The 21579-nt window shown below is 35.9% G+C and overlaps 1 protein-coding gene across 4 annotated transcripts in view; it reads left to right on the forward strand.

Annotated features, from left to right (window-relative positions):
* The first annotated feature begins 2831 nt into the window (after positions 1-2831).
* Prkci (protein kinase C iota) overlaps positions 2832-21579 on the forward strand; it is a 69091-nt gene continuing 50343 nt past the window's right edge. The window contains exons 1-2 of one of the 4 annotated variants that reach the window (XM_040270081.2): positions 2832-3228; positions 21111-21232. In XM_040270081.2, coding sequence (XP_040126015.2) covers positions 3128-3228; positions 21111-21232 — 223 coding nt within the window. In that variant the 5' untranslated portion in view covers positions 2832-3127. Of the gene's footprint in view, positions 3229-3406; positions 3571-21110; positions 21233-21579 lie in introns of those variants that run through there. The other 3 variants (XM_040270080.2, XM_005332486.3, XM_078043629.1) reach the window with 3 other exon arrangements.

Here is a 21579-nt window from a genome sequence, read left to right on the forward strand (position 1 = left end):
CAAAGCTTGTGGGATGTAAAATGGTATATTGGAACACAATTTGACATTCCCTCAGGATGTTAAACATAGTTACCATGTGACTCAGCAACTCTACCCTTAGGTACATACCCAACAGAATTAAAAATTATGTCCACACAAAAACTAGTATATGAATGTGCATGGTAGCATTAACATATCCTTTTGTTTGAGAATATTATTTAACTATATAAAAGAATGAAGCACTGATATATGATACAAGATGGAGGAATCTCAGAAATATTAAACAAAGTGAAAGAAGTCAGACACCAAAAGTGGCATACACATGTAATCCCAGTGACTTAGGAGGCTGAGGCAGGAGGATCGCAAGTTCAAAGCCAGCTTCAGCAACTTAGTGAGGCTCTAAGCAACTTAGCGAGACCCTGTCTCTAAATAAAATGTGAAAAAGGGCCAGGGATGTGGCTCAGTGGTTAAGTGCCAATTGGTTCAATCCCCTGTACCACCAAAAAAAAAAAAAAAAGCTACATGTTATATGATTCCATTTATATGAAATGTCCAGAACAGGAAAATCCATAGCAATACAAGCTATTGGTGTTCGCTAGAGCTGAGGAGAATGGCCAGTAACTACTAATGGATATACACTTTCTTTTTGGGGTGATGCACATATTTTGGATTTAGACAGTGGTGATGGTTCTATAACTTTGTGAATATACTAAAAACTATTTAGTTATATATTTTAAATGGGTGACTTGTAAGGTATGTGAACTATATCTCAATAAAGCTATTTAAAAATTTTAATGCCATGCTTTCCCTGGTAATCGCAGCAGAAAGCTCTTGTGTCTTTCTCCCCCACCCTCTTTTTTTTACAGGCACTATGTTGCCCAGACTGGTTTCCAACTCTTGGGCTCAAGTGATCCCCCAACCTCAACCTGCCAAGTAGCTGGGACTACAGGCATGCACCACCACACCCTGCTCTTAATAGTTTTTATCTTTAAAAAAAGGAGTACTTATTTATTGATGTGAATTATAAATATTTACAGATTCTTCTAGAGAATAAAGTAAATAGAAAACCTCCTTTGGTAATGATGGTTGCCCTCAATGTATGCTATGAGGAAAATGAAGGGTTTTTCAAAAGTGCTAAGGAATAAGGATGAAAAAATGTTTCCTATGCCTTAACTTTCATTTCTTTATTAAATTTTATTCTTTACATGACTTAAGGCATTCCCCTACCCCCAGTAAGCCATCATGTAATCTCATATTTGGCACATATCAAATTATCCAGTAATCCAATTTCTATATTTAACATGCTGATTCAGGTACCCAATTGTCAGAAAACTTGATAGTAAGTTATTCAACAAGATTTTTTTTTTTTTTTCAAAATGGTACTAGAGATTGAACGAACCCAGGGCCTCATGCTGCATGCTCCACCACCGAGCTACATCCCCAGCTCTGGAAATTTTCATTAAAACGTATGATGCAAGCTCATAGCAGTGGGAGAATGTCATAAGAAGCTAAGCGTTACACATAACTCTGATGAGTCAACCCCCTAAGCCTAACTTACTGTCGTAAAGAAAGCTATTTCTTTGAATATTACAAAGCTTTTTCTTTTTTTTAAATTAGGGATCGAAACCTGGGCCACTTAACCACTGAGCTACATCCCCAACTCTTTTTTATTTTTATTTTGAGATAGGGTCTCATTAAGGTGCGGAGGCTGTCTTTGAACTTGCTACCCTCCTGTGTCAGTGTGGGCCATCGCGCCAGGCTGATTATTCCAACTCTTGGCAAGTTTTGGTTCCAAAACAGTCGCAGGGCCTGGATTCATGCCACTAGTAACTGTAGTATTTTTTGTGACAGAGCCAAGACTCGAGGAAAGTGAGAGAGTAAGTTACAGGGACAGATTCTTTCTAATCCTTGGTTAAAACCAGGCGTTGTGGCCCTCAGCAACTCCCTGGGCTGAGGCAGGAGGATTTCAAGTTTTAGGTCAGCCTGAGCAACTTAATGAGACCCTGTCTCAAAATAAAAAAGGACTGGATATGTAGTTCAGTGGTAGTGTGCCCTTGGATTCAATTTCCAGTAAAAAACAAACAAACAAAAACACCTCTAGTCCTTGGTCAGCCAGTGTCAATGCAACAAATGTTGTGTTGTTTTTTTTTTCCATCCAATGACAGTGCACAGCTACTAAGGGCCGTGAGGGAAGGTCTTCCCTCATATCTTCTGATTGAGTTTCTCCCTTTATTACATTCATTAGTACATTTGTTACATATAATATTAAATTCTTTCCATAAAAGAAGCTTTGCTGAGCAGGTAACCAAATGCTCCCCAAAAGAGGCACTGTCATTTAGATGATTTAAGAATTGGAAGAGAGAATTCATCAGAGAACAAAGTCTGGATCTTGACGAACCCCAGTGATTTCCAGCGCCTTCAGACACCCAAGCTGTATTTCGAATCTCCACGCCCACAGCGCCCGGGGGAGCTAGAGAGTGACCATCAGCTCGAAGGCGCGGCACACCACACGTAAGGAACAAGTCCCAGAATCCCACCCGGACTCCAAGTCCCAGAAACCCGCAGGACAAACCTATCCCAGGTGCCAAGAAGGCAGGCTGTGGACGCGACCAAGTTGGGAACTGGGGTGAGATGATGTAGTATTTGACCACGACCATGTTTCCTGCAGGGGAGAGGATTCTTACAGACCGATACTCATAAATGATCTACCGTGGATCCCACGGAAAGCGCGATTCTTGGAGGTTTGGGGCTATAACTAGCGGCTCCTTAGCTCTCTTCTTTTTTTCTGGCCCCTCGAGGATGGTTCGGCCCGGCACGGAGGCTCCTTGAACTGGTCGGATGGTTGCGCCCGCCCTCCCCCGGAATGTGGGCCCTGGGAGCCCGCGAGGTGGGAGGGGCGGCAGCGGCGGGGAGGCGTGCTGGGCCCGGGTGGCGGTGGAGGCGGCTGCGGCCGCGGGCGGTGGGAGGAGCCGCGAGGTTCCGGCTGCCCGGGCTAGGCGACCCTTGGGTCGGCGCCGTGGGCGAGGTACGCAGGTAGGCGGGCGAGCGGCCGCCGCTCAGGGATCGGCTCCGGCGGCGGAGTGCAGAGCGGCGCCTGGCGCGCCCCCCGCACCCTCGGCCGCCGGCGTCCAGGCGGGGCTGTGAGGAGATGCCGACCCAGAGGGACAGCAGTACCATGTCCCATACGGTCGGGGGCGGCGGCAGCGGGGACCACTCTCATCAGGTCCGAGTGAAAGCCTACTACCGCGGGTGAGTGTCTCGGAGCAGTGGTGTGGGTGCGAGCAAGGGGAGAGGCCAGCTAGGCTTGGCCTGGAGGAGGGAAGGGTGAGGGGCTGGAGGTGTTGTGGGCGGGTTGGGCCGGGCTGGCCGCTCGGGAGGGGGGGGAGGGGGTTGGTGACGAAGTGATCTGGGGAGGAGCAACCTGGCACTGATTGTGGGTACCCCAGGTGTGGTGCCGGGCGGGGGGAATCGGGGGCTTGAGCGGCAGCGTGGAGTCCGAGAAAGAAGCCTTGGTACAGAGTGTGTGTACCTGATGGGGACGAGTCGCTCCCCTGCCGAGAGATCTGCGGGGGCTGTACGTCATTGGTTTAGGTGTGTTTGGGGTTGAGAGTTGAAGATTCCTAGTCTTGTCTCAGGTAACCTCGGTTTGCTCAGGGTTTCGAAGACAGACAAGACTGTCTCAGTTGCTGGCCCTTGTGGTTCCCGGCAGGCCTAAAGCCTCTGGTTTTCTAAGTCAGGGTTATCTTTGCTGAGCAAAAGTTCATGGAGTACATCTGGACTATAGTCAGACCAGTATGTTAGATGTAGGAGTCATACCTAGGAGTAAAGTTGGTAGCGTTTTCAAGGATGTGTATTAGGTGTTGTGTCGTCGAGAGTGAGCGGCAAATGTGTAATTAAAATTTTGCGAACCGTTCTGTATTAGTATTGTTTCAAGGACCATCTGGTAAGATGAGAAGAGGAAGAGTCACATCTTTAAATTCTGCTGTCTTTCCTCATATTATTACCTAAGCTGTAAGTACTTTGGTTACCAGAAATAATTCAGTCCTGAGATCATCGTGTTAAATCACATTCTATCATCAGTGACGCACAGTACTCCCCTTCGTTTGAATTTAGCTGTGGTTTGAAATTTTTTGGAGGTAATTATGTTTAGGAGTATTAGTAAGGTGAAAGGCTAGTGTAAGCACAAAGTTTGACACTAAGGATTAACAGAAAACCCGACTGCTTTGGCCCAACTTACTGCTTGTCTAGGCAGAAATAAATTTAAAAAAAAAAATAAATAAAAGAAAAGAAAAGAAAACACTCAAGGACTGCAAGATTGAAACTGCAGTGCATACTTTTACATTCCTGAGAGGATCAGTGAAGATAACAAACTTTCGAAATGCCTCTCGTTTTGATTTCAAAGAAAATATAATCCCCATATGTCTTATTTATTAGATGTAAGGATTTACTAGTTTGAAATCAAGAAGCCCCTGTTTTCTGTAAAGGTTGACTGCATTCAGTAGTTTATAGGAGTTATATTGGACAGTATTAGAACTGTTTTTACTTAAAACACAGGTAAAAGAGGTTTTGATTTTTTAAAACAATACCAATAAATGTTTTTTTGTTGTTTATTTTTTTTTTTTTTTAATATTTGTAGCTGTGTTGCCCAGTTTGGTTCATGGTTGCCCACCAATTTAGTAAGATGAGGAAAAAAACTTCCTTTTTTAAAAATTAATCTAATCCATAATTTGGTAGATGAGACATTTCATTTTGGAGTATGTTCCATTTTTATAAAGTTGACAAACAGTCCATGAGTCATTAGATGCAGAAATATAGTTTTTTTTTAAAGGTGTATGATTATTGATAGTTCAACAAACTAGATTGAGAATAAATACATGCACATGGCAAGAAAGTATAAATTGTACAGAGATGTAAAATAAAAAGTGTCCCTGTTTCTCCCCCTCAACTTCCACAGGTTACCACTGCTGGCAATTTATTTCTAGTTTTTCTGAAGTTTGAATTTATTACTTTCAAAGTTGTACTTTCATTTCTTGATGTATCAATTTCAGATTGTGTTTGATTCTTTTCATTAGAAAGATGAGAAATTAAGTGCACAGTACCTTTGTCTCCTGTCCTTCTAGTGCCTTTCATGTTTTGGCTGTTAAGATATTTAGTTCTCTGTGTTACCTTCATGGTTTTAAATAATCTAAAATCTTGACTAAAATTTTGATGGCATCCAGTGACTCTGAAAGATAAATTAATGTTTCCTCATTTTTCCTACTTTTACTTAATAAGTGTAAATAAACATAAGTTAAAAATATTGTAAATGTCTTCTTGTCTCCATCCTCCCTTTTTATTTTGGTGGTTTGAGGATTGAACCCATAGCCTCCTGCATGCCAGCCAAGTGCTCTACTAGTGAGCTACATTCACTGCAAAGGTTCTCTTTTGGAAAGAAATCAGTCTGTTGTGCTCAAATATAGACATTCTATAGATATTTTCTTCACTTACTGATCCAATTACAAAAAAGAAGACACTAAGGACACACAACTTTTTAGTTGTTTTAACTAAAATTTGTCTAAGACATTCGAGTTAATTTGTTTTTGTTTTTGATGGTACAAGGAATTGAACCCAGGGCCTCCTACCACTGAGGTACATTCCCAGTCCTAATGTTATCTTTTAAAACTTAGAAAATTTGCTAAGGAAAGACACAATAACCTCTTGCCCTTTTGTGCCTTTCTATAAAAGCTTTCTAATATTACCTTTATTTCAAGACATCAGCACTCTCCAAACTGTACAAATTTCTGTCCTCTGATATTAGGTCTTTTAATATTATGTTTATTCACAATAGTCTAACCTGATGATTATAGTAGTATATAGTCAGCTGTTCATTAATATATATGCAACTAAAATGAGTCACCAATGAAGGGTAGTTAATAAACAGATTGGCTAATGGAATACCTACCTGTTATTAAAATAGAACATCCCTTCTTTATACTCAAAAATATAAGGACAATTGCATTTAAAAAGGTTTTCTTTTCCATTAGATCTCTTGAACAGGCATTATCACTTAACTTTTCCTGTACTCCCTTATAATAGTGTTTCTTTACAATGAATGTTGAATCTTGAGATAACTAGATTTCTTAAATGAATAAATTGCCTTCTTCCTTCAGCGATATGTATGCTATTCTTATTCTGCTGGATTTGATCCTTGTGAAAATGTGATATAATCAACACTTAATTTTATTTTTCTCCCCTAGTTTTCAAGCAGGTGATTAATAGCACTGAGAATCTGATTTTTATGGAGACCAACCTAAGGGTTGCTGTCTCATGGCCAGCACCCTTCTTTTCCTAACATGAGAGCTTTTCAGTGAGTGGCCTTCTTCAATCATTACCTAGTGGTATTAGTTCAGAGGAAGAGAAACAGGTTTTGTTGGTTAGTGATAGATTGCTATTGTATGTGCATATCCTTATATAAAGTTATTTGATATTATGGGGTGGAATTTAACCACATAATGTCTGGATTACTCATATCCATATGGCATTATATGTTATGAGAAATTTTGCAAATAACTTCTAAAAATGCTTTTTTAAACTGCTGTTGTTGAACAGTGGTAACAAACCATAGGATACCTTCTGTACACATTTAGAAACAAAAAGGATCGATAACTCCTTTTTATTTTTTCCCTCTTTTGGTGGTACTGGAGGTCAAACCTAGGACCTGACACGTGCTAAGTAGGTGCTCTGTCACCAACCTGCATCCCCAGTTAAGATTGTTAACTGCATATTTGGGCTTTATAGCTGGTTTGGTGAAGGAGCATGTAGGATTTTTCTCTCTGTAAACAAGTCTTGTCAAGACTTGTTTCGAAAAGTGTTGCAAAATTATTTTAAGAAGATAGTTTAGTATTCTGAGAAAATAAAAACAGTGTCTTGAGTTAAGCATTGGGGGAATGGTAGCAGGTTGATCCTAGAGATTTTGGCATAGCACTCAGCCATAGGGCAGCTGATCCATAGTTTGGCCAGAGAGAAAAAAATAGGACAAGGTGGCCTACTGCCAAATGAAACAAAAAAAGAAGAGAGAGAGAGAGAGAGAGAGAGAGAGAGAGAGAGAGAGAGAGAGAGAGACAGCAAAAGAGAAAAGAAAAAGAAACCCTCTCAGAAATTTGAATGAAATAATATGGAGATAAATTCTTGTCAAGCACTGGGGACTAAAGCCAAAGAGTTGGAGAACAAGGCAGGTGAGGCCAGAACTGACTATATGCAAACTAAAGGTCTAAAGATACAAGAGCTGACAAGGAAGAAGCATTCTGTATAGAAAATTCTCCTAGAGGTCCTTAGTTTGTGATAGCTTTCTCATAGAACTCCTAGGCCTACCCCACCAATTTGGGGGGTGGGTATAGGGGATTGAACCAGGGGTATTTAATCACTGAGCCATATCCTCAGTCTGAGACAGGGGCTCTCACTAAGTTGCTTAGGGCTTCACTGAGTTGCTGAGGCTGATTTTGAATTTGCAATCCTCCTGCCTCATCCTGCCAAGCTTCCGAGATTACAAGCATAGGCCATCTCACCTGGCCTAGGCCCAGGCCTCCTTCAAAGGTAACTTGAGTGACTGTTTTTTTTAAAAAATATTATTATTATTTTAATATTTATTTTTCTTTTTAGTTGTAGTTGGACACAATACCTTTGTTTTTATTTATTTATTTTTATGTGGTGCTGAGGATTGAACCTAGGGCCTTGCACGCTAGGCAAGCTCTCTACCACTAAGCCACAACCCCAGCTCCAAGTGACTGTTTTTTTAATGGCCTAAATGAGCCTAGTTAAAACATGAATTTTAAAAATTCCAATCTTGCTTAGAATTTGGAGATTATTTGAACTGGGTTTAGTAAATACTGTTGAGCACCTGCTATAATCTGAACCCATGGGCTCTCCTGGACACAGGATGTAGAGATAGATGATACAAGCTTCTGCCTTTGAAGATCTAAGAGACTTGTGAAGAGAAAGATAAATATATATTTATGTTTATGTACATATATATCTCATTTATATCTTATATGTATATTATAACTATATAGAGTTATAAAGGATTAAATTTGATGGGGAGGATTTGCAGGGTGCATATTGGGGAGGAGTTTGCGTGAAGGGAGCCTCTTATAGGAAGAAATGTCCACAGCTTTTAAAGGATAACTAGGGAGGGGGTTGGCACAGTGGTAAAGCACATGCTTCACAAGCATGAGGCTCTAGGTTCAATCCCCAGGATCTCTCCATTTTCCATAACAAAGGATAAATAAAAATTTGCCTGGTAAATAATGATGTCATTCCAGGCTTTAAATAACTGCATAAGGTTGGGGAATTAAAGTCAGTTTAGTTGTTGGTCTCATTTTTCTTCCTTATTAGAATAAAAAATAAAAAGTGGGCACTGTTGAGAAATGGGTTAAAAAGTTCACAGGGGCTAGATCCTGAAGACCCATGAAAGATCACACTTGGAACCAGAACTTGAGATGGATTGGTGGAGGATAAGACTAATTTGGAAGCTTATGAAATAATCTAAGGAGATGGAAGAAAGAAATGATTTGGTGGAGATTTTAGGGTGTAGAAATGATATAAATTAGAGATTTATTGCCGTTAGAGGAGTACGAAACTCAAAAAAAAAAATTTCTTGTTTGAGAGAACCTAGGTTATATGCAAGGAAAAGATTTCTGGGAAAGGGAAATTCATTGCCAAAAACAATTTTGAGTTCTGGGTACTTGTGAGGCATCCAGGTTGGAATGTCCAGGATTAACTGAACATAATTTATTGTGTACCTGCTCTGTATGGCAAGCACTATGCATGACAACTAAACAATAGGAATGTGGCTGAGAATAATGATAGAAAAAATGTCATCAGTGCCTTGATCACAAAGTCAAGGCACTAAAGTTAAATTTAAAACAGAAACATGAAATGGAAAACTGCCCCTGTAGTCTCACATTCCCACTTTTCTAGGGCAACCCTTTTTAACTGTCTGAGCTATCCTCCATGATATTAATGTATCTATATGTAGAGACATGTATTCACATACAAACACATAGATACACCCTTTTATTTTTCCAATAGATGAGTTCATGTTTCTACATGTGCTTCTTCAACTTGATTTTTTTCATTCTTGGTCATCTTTTCATGGATAGATGGATGGGTAGATAAATGGATCTCTTTCTTTGTAATTGATATATAATGTTCCATACTATTGTTATAGCATAATTTAATCTTTATGCTAGGAATCAAACCCAGGGTCTTACACATGCTAGGTAAGTAGCTCAATCACTGAGCTATGTCCCCAACCCCATTAAATCTTTTTTTTTCCCCCCTGATTGATGAACAAACTTGTCTTCATTAAGTCACTACTTTAAATAATATTAGAGGAGTATCCTTATATTTAATATATTTGCAAACAAGGCCGAAGATATTCTCATTTTAAAATTTGACATTTTCTTCCTCAAAACTTAATTTACATTCTCAGAAGCAGTATGTGAGTGACGCTGTTTCTTTATGCTTTCATTGCATGTTATGTGTCTTTTAAGTTTTTGACCATTGGATCAGCAAAACAGTAACTTTCTAACAAGTATGCTTTTTTTAGGGGGTAGGGGAATACAGGGGATTGAGCCCAGAGGCACTTAACCACTGAGCCATATCTCCAGCCCTTTTTGTATTTTCTTTAGAGACAGGGTCTCCCTGAGTTACTTAGAGCTTCACTAAGTTGCTGAGGTTGGCTTTGAAACTTGCAATCCTCTTGCCTCAGCCTCCTGAGCCACTGGAATTACAGGCATGCGCCACTGTGCCCAGCACAAGTATTTGTTTATACATTATTTTTAAACTAATTTTATTGGTATATTATAATTATACATAATAGTGGAATTTGTTGTGACATTTGTAAATGTATATAATTTGGTCAATTTTTTTCCACAGTACCTTCACTTTCCCTCAAGTCCTTTCTTACACTGGTCCTCTTTTTCTAATCTCTGGTCTCTGTTCGACTTTGATGAGATTCCCCAACTTCCTTTATCCCCCTTTTTTCTCTTTTACATATGAGGAAAAAATATATGACCCCGAGTTTTTGAGTCTTATTTCATTTAACTTGATAATTCTTCAGTTTCATCCATTTTCCTGCAAATGACATAATTTTATTCTTTATGTATAAATAAAACTCCATTGTATATGTATATCACATTTTCTTTATCCATCCATTGTTGATGGATACCTAGGCTGATTCCATAACTTGGCTATTATGAATTTTATTGCTATAAACATGGGTATGCATGTATCATTATAGTACACTAACTTTAATTCTTTTGGATAAATTCTAAAAAGTGATATATAGCTGGATCATATGATGGTCCATTCATAGTCTTTGGAGGAACTTTCATACTAATCTCCATAGTGATTATACTAATGTACAGTCCCATCAAGAGTATATTAAATATTCCTTTTCCCCCACATCCTCAGGAGCATTTATTTTTATTTATATTCTTCATGATTGCCATCCTAACTGGAGTGAGATGACATCTCTGTAGTTTTGATTTGCATTTCCCTGATGCTAAAGATGGTGAACATTGTTTTCATCTATTTGTTGACCATTTGTTTTTTTTTTTTTTTTTTTTTTTTTGAGAAGTGTCTTTCTATTTCGCATTTACTGTTTGGGTTGTTATTATCATTGGTGGTGGTAAGTTTTTTGAGTTCTTTATTTAATTTGGATATTAATCCTCTGTCAGAAGAGTAGCTGATAGAGATGTTCCCATTATTTAGCCTCTCTCTTCATGCTCTGAATCTTTTCCTTTGCTGTGCAGAAGCTTTAATTTGATGCTATTCCATCATTTCCCAAGCTTTAGGAGTCCTAATGCCTATGCCTATATGTTGGAATGTTGACTCTGTTTTCTTCTAGCAGTTTCAAAGTTTCTGGTCCAATTCCTAAATCTTTTTTTTTTTCAGTTGTAGATAGATACAATACCTTTATTTTATTTATTTTTATGTGGTGCTGAAGATTAAACCCAGTGCCTCACAAGTGCTAGGCAAATGCTCTACCCCTAAGCCACAACCCCATTGCCTAATTTCTAAATCTTGGATCCATTTTCATTTGACTTTTGTGTAGGGCTCCAGTGTCATTCTTCTACATATGGATATCCAGTTCTCACAGCACCATTTGTTTAAAAGGCTATCTTTTCTCCATTGGATGTTTTTGGTGCCTTTGTCAAGGATCAGATGACTGTAGTTGTGTCTTTTATTCTATTGGCCTGTGTGTCTGCTTTCATGCCAGTACCATGCTGTTTTTGTTACTATAGCTCTGTAGTATAAATTTAAAAGCAGGTATTGTGATGTCTCTAGCATTGCTCTTTGTGTTTGGAATGGCTTTTGCTAATATGGTCTTTTTTTAAAAAATATATTTATTTATTTATGTATCTTTAGTTTTTTAGGTTGATACATTAGTTTGTTTTTATGTGGTGCCAAGGATCAAACCCAGTGCCTCATGCATGCCAGGGGAGCACTCTACCACTGAGCCACCACCCCATCCCCTGGTCTTTTATTCTTACATATGAATTGTAGGACTGTTTTTTTTTTTCTAGTTCTGTGAAGAATTTCATGGTATTTTGATGGATAATGTATTGAATCTGTGGATTACTTTTGGTATTGTCATTTTAACAGCATTAATCCTGCCTATCTATGAATATTGGAGGTTTCTCCATCATTTACTGTCTTCTTCAATGTTCTATATTATTTATTGTAAAGATCTTTTACCTTAGATTTTTTTTTCCTAGGGTTTTTTTTTTCTTCTTTTCCTTTTTTTCTTTTAAGGCTATTGTGAATGGATTTTTTTCCTGATTTCTTTTTCAGTAAATTCATTATTGGTGCATAGAAAAACTATTGATTTGTGTATGTTGATTTTGTATCCTCTTACTCTGCTAAATTTGTTTCTTAATTCTAGAAGTCTGTTGAAGCTTTTCGGATCTCTAAGTATGGGATCATATCTTCAGACAGTGATAATTTGATTTTTTTTTTCTGCTTGTATCCTTTTTATTTCCTTCTCTTGCCTAATTGCTCTTGCTGAAATTTCAGTTTGATATACATTATTCATTATATTTCTTTTGGATTATCTTCATGTTGTTTGCCTATTTTTATGTTGTATTATTTTTCTTATTTGTTGATGGGGCACTGACATTTTTTCTTTTAAATTTGTCTTCATTTCCCAATCTGTTGCTTATCTTGAGTTTTTAATTTTTATGTAACCAAAGCTGTCTTTTTAATTTTTCCCCTCAGTGACTTCTTTTAGAAAGAACTATTTTCTGTTTGTTTTTGAGGCTTTCTTTTTAAGTTGCCCATGGACTTTATTTTATTCATTTGTTTATTTGTGGTGCTGAGAGTTGAACCCAGTCTTCACACGTGCTGGCCAAGTGCTCCACCACTGAATCACAACCCCAGCCCTATGCAGCTTTTTAAAGTATTATCTTTTCAAAGAATGGTATTTGGAAATTTAATCATCTGTAGTATTCTGATAAAACTTATTTTTATTTTTATTTTTAAAAAAATCATTTTAATGTTGCTTTTATTTACTTATTTATTTGATGATAGTGGTGATTGAATCTAGCAATGCTGTACCACTGAGTTACATCCCCAGCCCTTTATATTTTCATTTTGATAGAGGGTTTCACTAAATTTCTGAGGCGCCCCTGAATTTGTGATCCTCCTGCCTTTTCCTCCCGAGTCATTGGGATTAGAGGCATACACTCATTACTGCACTCAGCTAAAAATTTGTTCTAATGCCAATTTTGAAGAGGTCATCCTTTCACCACTGATTTGAAATTACAACTTTGTTATATGCTGGTGCTTTTCTGTTTCATTAGTTTTTTAGAGTGAAATCAGTTTTTGTATATGCTAGGATTGGCTAATTATTGTAATATTATAGTTAATTTTACTGTGTTAGGAAAAGTCTATTTTATTAATTTTCTATTTCCAAATTTTCTTGGCTATTCTTGTGCATTTTCTTGCCCAGATGAATTTTAAAAGGTTTTCATAAGTTCAAAACAAAAATCCCCTATTGTTATTTTGATTTGGAATCATATTGAGTATATTAATGTATAGATTAATTTGAAAATTTATAATTTTATCATACAGAGCTGGCTTTATAAGTATGTGATATCCACCTATTCTTTTCTTTCATATTTTTCAGCAAGGTTTTATAGTTCCTATTCCACTCTTACATATTTCCTGATGAGTTTATTCATATATAATTTTGTTACTTTCATGAATGGGACCTTTTATTCTTAAAGGCTTACTATGTACCATCTTTATTTTTTTTTCATTTTTCCTATTTCTTTTGCTTGCTTGCTTGGTTCTTGTTTTCTGTTTTGTTTTGTTTTTGAGTTGGAGAGTTGCTATGTTGCCCTGTTTTTTTTTTTTTAACCTTCTCCTGAGTAGCTGAAATTATAGGACACACCACCTTACTTGGCTGTATACTCTCCATTTCTGTATGATTAAATTGAATTGGCTATTTTATTAACAATTTATTAGTTAACTGTCTTAGAATTTATAGGTAAATAATGTACCAGTTTTAAAGTAGACAAAAGTGATAGTTTTGCCTTCATTTCTCTGTATCTTACCATCTGGCTAGAATTTTCCAGATAATGTTGAGTTGAAGTTCCAGCAGTGGTCTTTTATCATAATGAAATAGATCGACAAGAAGAAAATTTCATAGAGTGTCTTCAAAGATAACCTACCCTCCTTTTCTCTTTGAAATATGTTCAAGAACATACTTTTATAATGTACCTACCCTCTTTCCAACTATGGCAAATATTTTGTGCTTGTTTTAATTTAATCTTCACAGTGATGCTCAAGGGAGATATCATTATCTCCATTTTACAGATTTTAGTATTGAGATTCAGTGACAATACAAAACTGGGTTTTACGCTTCAAACAAAATTTATGTTTTTCCTTTTTCTGTGTCGATGGGGCTTTAGAACACAGCCTTTTTGTTTTATTTTAAAATTCTTACTGTTGTTATTTTTGAGCCCGTTTTCTGTCTTCTAGATGTTAAAAACTGGAAGTTGCTTTGTGACTTTTTTTTTGTAACTTACAGTTAATTTGAGATTATATGACTATTTCATTCTCCCCAAACCTTATATCCAGTGGTTTTAGCATCCATGGATAATCTAGCTTCAACCAATGTTTATACTGGTGTTTACAAATAATTTTTTTTCCTAAATAGACTGTTATTTAAGAGAAAAGCTTATGTTGAAAATAGCAGAACTGACTATGATTCTTTTGGGGTTATTTTTTAAAACATTAGAAAAACTTTAGAATTTTTATTAGAACATAGGAAATTGAATGCTTAAAGCAGTTTGTCTTCTGAAGCCTGACAGCATAATTAAAAATGCTTTTTTCTTCCTTTTCACTTTTTAAGTAAAACTAAATCCAAATTTGCCATTTTAGGAATCTTTGTGGCAAAGATCAGTTTTTTCCCCCTTTCTTTCTGGTTTTTGAACTTAAACCAGAAAATTATCCATGCATATTTAAAAAAAAATACCTTTACAATGTAAAATCTTTATTTTGCAGCTCATTTTTAGCTTTGCTACTATAATAAAGATCTGGTGATTGTGGAGTGTTATGATCATGGTACTTTCCCCGTTATTTAGAGAAATGTTTACATAAAACTTTCTTAAATGTTTTAGTTCCTAGCACTTAACCTATTAAGTCCTAAGTCTTCCATTCTGTGGATTTTTCAATGCAGTTGGTTGGAAATAATAGGTGGGAAATAATAAAATAGGTTGGAAATAATAATCTAGAGCTTAAATATTATTTTATTAATTAATATTGATCAATATTATTATTGACTAATTAGCACATTATGATTATATTCTTTTTAGTATAATTATGTTATATGTTATATACTATATTTAAAGTTTTTTTTATAGGTGTTCCACATCGGGACAATGGGAAAAAAAATGGGTTAAGGATTGGTAGTGATAAAGCATAACTCCTTCATTGAATCTCTTAAAATTGTACATACTGATGCTTTTTTAAGAATTACACAGATATTTTAAAAATATTCTTTTCTTCTAATAAACATTTGTTGCCTCTTAAAAAGCCAGGTTTCTGAAAATTCTTGTTACTTACAGATATGCTTACTCCATGTTAATTTTAATTCCTGGTGGATTTTAATAAGGGAGTCCTATTTTGATGATATCCAATACTATTTTCCTTCCCTTGCACTCAAGAAAGATACTTTCATATTTTTTTTTTGCTAGAGAAATTCTATAGAATTCTTTTCTTGTCTTCTAACTTAATTCCAAAATACGTTCTCCCAAATCCTTATGACTTCATAGAAGGCACTTAAAAAGAAAAATTGCTTTGAGACAAGAAGATTCTCTTTTAATGTTTTAGAAGAAGGAACTATTTTCTGTTTTTATTTTTTAATATTTTTAAAATTTAAAACTATTTTTGTTTATAAAACTTATTTTAACTTGTTTAATATCATTTAAATTTACTTAGGAAATAAATTTGATGGCAAAATACCTCTACATGGTAGAGAAATTGAAAGTCTCTTTCATTAAGAAGTCTCCCTTAAAGTATGACTTTTTAAATGTTTTGTCTCCTCCAACCACCCACAGTTAACAACTTTTAAATAGTATCTTGTTCTATTATATCTGTTGCTCACTATGAAAGATGGGAATTTAGCACTGTATTTTCTCTGACCATGCTTAATTTTCCTTGTTATACTTGTGACTTTTTTGTTTGTTTGTGTTTTGGAGGTGGGTACTGGGGATTGAACTCAGAGGTGCTCTACAACTGAATCACATCCCCAGCCCTATTTTGTATTTTATTTAGAGACAGGGTCTCACTGAGTTGCTTAGGGTCTTGCTAAATTGCTGATGCTAGCTTTGAACTTGTGATCCTCCTGCCTCAGCCTCCTGAGCTGCTGGGATTACAGGCTTGCACCACTGTACTGGCTATATTTGTAACTTAAATAATATACCTTTCTGTACTTCAATTTTTAGTCATGGTTACATAAAATTTTTTTTCCATTTAAGTGTATAGTTTAGAGGTGTTAACTATATTCACATTGTCATGCAGTCAATCTCTAGAACTTTTTCATTTTGTAAAACGGAAACTTTCTATTCATTAGAAAACTGCATTTCCTCCTCCATGGCAATCACCATTCTGTTTTCCATTTCAATGAATCTGACTACTGTAAGTACCTCATATCAGTAGTTCCACAGTATTTGTTTTTTGGTGACTGAGTATTTCATTCAACATAATATTTTCAATATTCATTAATGTTATAATATATGTTAGTTTCCTTCCTTGTTGAGGTTTCTTTTTTGAGACTTACATAATATTCCATTTTATGTAAGTACACTTATTCATTCATCCATCAATGGACCAGTGCCATCTTTTGACTCTTATGAATAATGCTGCCATGAATATGGGTATGCAAGTATCTGTTTACGATCTTGTTTTCAATTCTTTTTCATATATACCTAGAAGTAGAATTGCTAGATTATGTGGAAAATCTGTTTTTAATTTTTTGAGTAACTTCTGCACTGTTTTTCAGAGTTGATGCACCCTTTTACATTTCTAATGTGCAAGTCTTCTGGATATCCGCATCCCTGCTAACATTTATTTATTCTGGGTTTTTGTTATTTGTTTTGTTTGTTTCTTCTCCTTTTTTTAAAAAAAATATATTTGGGGCTGGGGATGTGGCTCAAGCGGTAGCGCGCTCGCCTGGCATGCGTGCAGCCCGGGGTTCGATCCTCAGCACCACATACCAACAAAGATGTTGTGTCCGCCGAGAACTAAAAAAATAAATATTAAAAAAAATTCTCTTCTCTCTCTCTCTCTCTCTCTCTCTCTCCTCTCTCACTCTCTCTTTAATATATATATATTTATATTTTATATATATATATATTTATATTTTTTTTTCTTTAGGTGTAGATGGACACAACACAATGCCTTTATTTTTATGTGGTGCTGAGGATCGAACCCGGGTCCCGCCCACCCTAGGCTAGTGCTCTACTGCTGAGCCACAATCCCAGCACTGTTTGTTCTCTTTTCTTTTTGCAATATTGGGGATTGAACTCAGAGGCATTTTACCACTGAGCTACATCCTCAACTCTTTTTCTTATTTGAAACAATGTCTGAGTTGCCCAGGCTGGCCTTCAACTTGAGATCCTCTTGCCTCAGCCTCCTGAGTAACTGGAATTACAGGCTGTGTCTCTTATCCCAGCCTCCCTTTTTTTCGTTGTTGTTGTTGTTGTTTTTGATAGTATCCATCTTAATGGCTATGAGGTGATACCTCATTTACTTTTAATTTTCAGTTTCCTAATGATTAATGATGTTGAGCATCTTTCATATGGTCATTGGCTATTTGTGTATCCTCTTTGGAAAGATTTCTGTTCAAATCATCTTTTGCTTATTTTTAAATTGTTTTTTTTCCCCCTACTTTTAAAATTTTCAGTTTTAGATAGTGGATTAACACTAGGAAAGAGACATTTTTGAATTTACATTTCCTTTAACTTTTTCCACATCTTGATTTTTCTTTGTAAATTTTACATTGTAAAGGTTTAAACATTATCCTATTCTTTAAGTCATAAAATTTCCCTTAGCCTTTTGTAAAATACATTTATAAGATGAAGTGCCAAGAAATGTAATTAAATGCTTAGAGAAGGAAAAATAATCTTATGTCAATAAAACATTTTTCTTTTAAAAGTTTCTCTTTGATGTTTTGGGCTGGTATGTTTTCTTGATCATATTTATCCCATCTGTTTTTAATCATCTAGAGTTTTCTCATTCTTTCTGTTCTACTTCTGGTTCCTTTTTTGTTATTAAGACTTTAGTAATTTGTTGTTTCAGTTTTCTGTCATGTCAGTGGACCCTTAGGAAGAAAGCAACAAAGATATGTTTACTTCAGCTATATTAGAAGTGTTGTATGTTGCTTTTAGAAGGTAGAATTAACTGAAAAAATGAAAAAAGGCAGGGGGGCAGGGCCAGGTATAGAGCTCAGTAGTAGTGAACTCTTGACTGGTATGCACAAGGCCACGGGTTTAAGCCTCAGTACCATTAAAAAAAGAAAGAACGGAAAAAGAAAAGTAGAAAGGGTGCCGGTGTAGCTCAGTGGTAGAGTATTTGCCTAGCATGTGTGAGGCACTGGGTTCAATCCTCAGTACCACACAAAAATAAATAAAATAAAGGTATTGTGTCCATCTACAACTAAGAAAAAAGTTTTTAAAAGATAGAAGGTAAAATTATTTTGTCTCTCTAGTGAGGTTTCGCTCCTACTTAGAGTACTGTATGAAATACAATTTTTAAAAATTATTATTAAATACAATACATATAAATATGCTATTTTCGAGACATTATTCCAAGTATTACAAATGTTAATTAAGTAAACTTATTAATCCTCATTATGTCATCTGAGGTATTATTGTTCCTATCTTATAGATGAGAAAATTAAGGCATAAAGAAGTTAAGTAACTCACTTCAGGTCACACACTAGCTGGTAAGTAATAGAGCCTGGATTCAAACCCAAACATGCCAGATCTGGTGGTGCATGCCTGTAATCCCAGCAGCTTCAGAGGCTGAGGCAGGAGCATCATGAGTTCAAAGCCATCCTTAGCAATTTAGTGAGGCCCTAAGCAAGTTAGTGAGATCCTGTCTCTAAAAATATATATAAAAGAGCTGGGCATGTGGCTCAATGGTTAAGCACCCTGGGTTTATTCCCCAGTGCCAAAAACACCCCTAAATATTTTGGTTTTAGATTTCAGAGTTTTAACCACTATATTGGGACTACCTCTCATATGCCTTTCTGGGATGTTTTTAATTTCTTTGTACTTCCTTAGAGTCCAACATATGACACCTCTCTTCATTGAACATAAACTACTTGAATATCCACTGTGGGTCAGAAGCTGCTTAAGGTAGTGGTAACACAGTATCAGTAAAATAAAGTACCTAATCTTCCCTTGTGTGCCTTTTAAATAAATTTGCAAGATGGGATTCTGTGTGTCTAGTCTGACAGTTACTGTAAAGATTAAATAAGATAAGGGCTTGTTAAATACCTCAAGCATAATAAGTATAATAAGTATTCTGTAAATGTTTATAGAAAAAGAAAACATAATAATAGTGCATTTGCTTGTACTGGGGAACAGGGCTTCACACATCCAGGCAGGTGCTGTACTAGCTACATCTCAGATCTGAAAGTATTTCTTCTGCATTCAGTTGGGAGATATTTGAGTTCCTATTATCTTCTAGTTGTTTACAATTTAGTAGAAGATGTGTTATCAGTATATGGTGAGTTGATGGTATGATACCTGTTGGACAGTTTAATGGAAGTTTTAGGGCCCATTACAGAGTAGTTTCCCTCATTCACCACCATACACTGAGCCCTAAACTGAGGGAATGTCTGGATTAGACTTGAATAATTAATATCTAAATGTGTGGGGTTGTGAGTAAATCAGAGTTGGAAGTGGCAGATCCAGTGGAAAATAGAAATTAGAACCAGATTATCAAGAGTTGTAAGTGCCACACAGAGTTGAAATTACAAATTTAGAAGATCTCTATATGAACATAGTAGTTAAAACGCTGAATGTGAATTAGATTTCAGAGAGAGAATGAATGAATGAATGTGAGAGAAGGTATAAAGAATGTCTTGTGATCAAAGACAAAAGGAGACACAAGTGTTCAGAATGGTAGACAGAGTCAGGGAAGCATATTGTTATAAAGGCCAAGGCCATAGAGTTCTGAGGGGCAGAAAAGTACAAGGTGCTTGGTAAAATAATGATAACCAAGAAAAGGCCATTTGATTTCTATTCTTGTTTGGCTTTCTGCTTACCTTTGTAGTATTGAAAGACTTTAGCTGTAACTTTTTTTGCAGATTACTAAAATTTTAATTTCTTATTTCCTATTCTGTGTTCCAACTACCCAAGTTAGTTCACAGTACTGTCATTTCCATTTATTTATTCTGTGTAGGCTCTGCTTTGGCTACTAGGAGGATTTTGATGAAAAAGTCCTTGCTTTCACCTTTACCAAGCTTATATTTTAGCTGGGACAGATGGTGGACTATAAGCATTTGTATATCTATCCAGTGGTAGGGAAAATAGGTTGTAGAGGTAGCTGGAGCCAGTTCATATGGTTCCCTTGTGAATCCTGCTAAGGACTTCGGATGTTGCTCTGCATGACTATATATGCATTTGAATAGTTTAAAACAGAGGAAGGACATGAATTACATTAATTTTGTAAAAACCTTAGAACACAGTCTGATACATAGGGATCACTGTGTAAGTGTTAAATAAAGAAATTTTCAATCTATTTAACTTGCATTTGAGTGGATCAGTGTGGCTATTATGTGGAGATTAGGTAATAGGAAACCTTCTGCTGGCTCCTTGGAGAAAACCACAAGCCTGTACTTTAAAACATTTTGTTACAATTTTAAATCTTATAGTGAATATCTGCTCTGTGAGCTTATTTAAACTCTTGTTCATCTAATGCTGATCCAAAGGAAATACATATTGTATGTCTCTTCCTATATGTTTTGGGTTACTTACCTTAAAATATGAGTCACTTTAAAACCAATTTTGGCAAACTGTAATTTTTATGGGTAAAAGGTGAAATTATGCTGTACAAATAATGGTTAACAGATTTATTGGTGGTTAATCTATGAAAGTCAAGGCTTGTGGGCATAACATGACAGAAGGGCATCTCTTGGATGAAGGGTAGACTTTTAGGGAAAGGGAGATATGGGACTGGTGTTTGAAACAGATTTCAGTTAAACATAAAGTAGAAGCTTATATAGAGAGCCGTTCAAGAGCAGAACAAAATTCCTCCCGAAGGAGTAAAGGTCTGATAACTAATGTTAAGGCAAAAGTAGGACTGTCATCTGTTAGAACAGCTAGAGTAGGCTTTCTCAATGAGGAGAGATTGAATTAAGGTTTCTCATTAATCCAACATCTTTGTCTTAAGAAATTTAATATTGATATTTAAATTTTTCCTTTATAAAACTATAAAGGATAGTTTTCTGGAAGTAGTACATGCTGATGCACACACAAGTTGGCTAAACTTCATCAAGTTATTAAGCATTCAATAATATATAGATTATTATAGTTTAATTCATTTTCAAACTTAAAACTCCTTTTCTTTTTCAGGGATATCATGATAACACACTTTGAGCCTTCCATCTCCTTTGAGGGTCTTTGCAATGAGGTTCGAGACATGTGTTCTTTTGACAATGAACAGCTTTTTACCATGAAATGGATAGATGAGGAAGGTGAGTGGTAAAGAGAAGGCTGCCTATGTCAGCATCTGATTTAAGATATTATTCTGCCATTTTGTTTTAAAAATATAATAAAAGTGTTCTAATAAATTTAAGGGAGAAAGGTAGATCAGGAATTTAATATCTTTCTTATTTTTTCTTAAAGTATTTAAAAGAGTACTATAAAGCGCAATCTTTGTTTTACCATTTTTTTACTCCAAAATGAAGTAAATTTAACTTGATTTTTTTTCAGCAGTAAGGGTAAATATCTAATCAAATAGCGCAACATTTTCTTTAATTTGTAATATAAATGTTGTATCATATTTTAAGAAATTACCTACTTTTAACTGAATGCTACCATA

The sequence above is a fragment of the Ictidomys tridecemlineatus genome, chromosome 3, assembly GCF_052094955.1.
Source record: "Ictidomys tridecemlineatus isolate mIctTri1 chromosome 3, mIctTri1.hap1, whole genome shotgun sequence".
In the NCBI taxonomy this organism is placed as follows: domain Eukaryota; kingdom Metazoa; phylum Chordata; class Mammalia; order Rodentia; family Sciuridae; genus Ictidomys; species Ictidomys tridecemlineatus.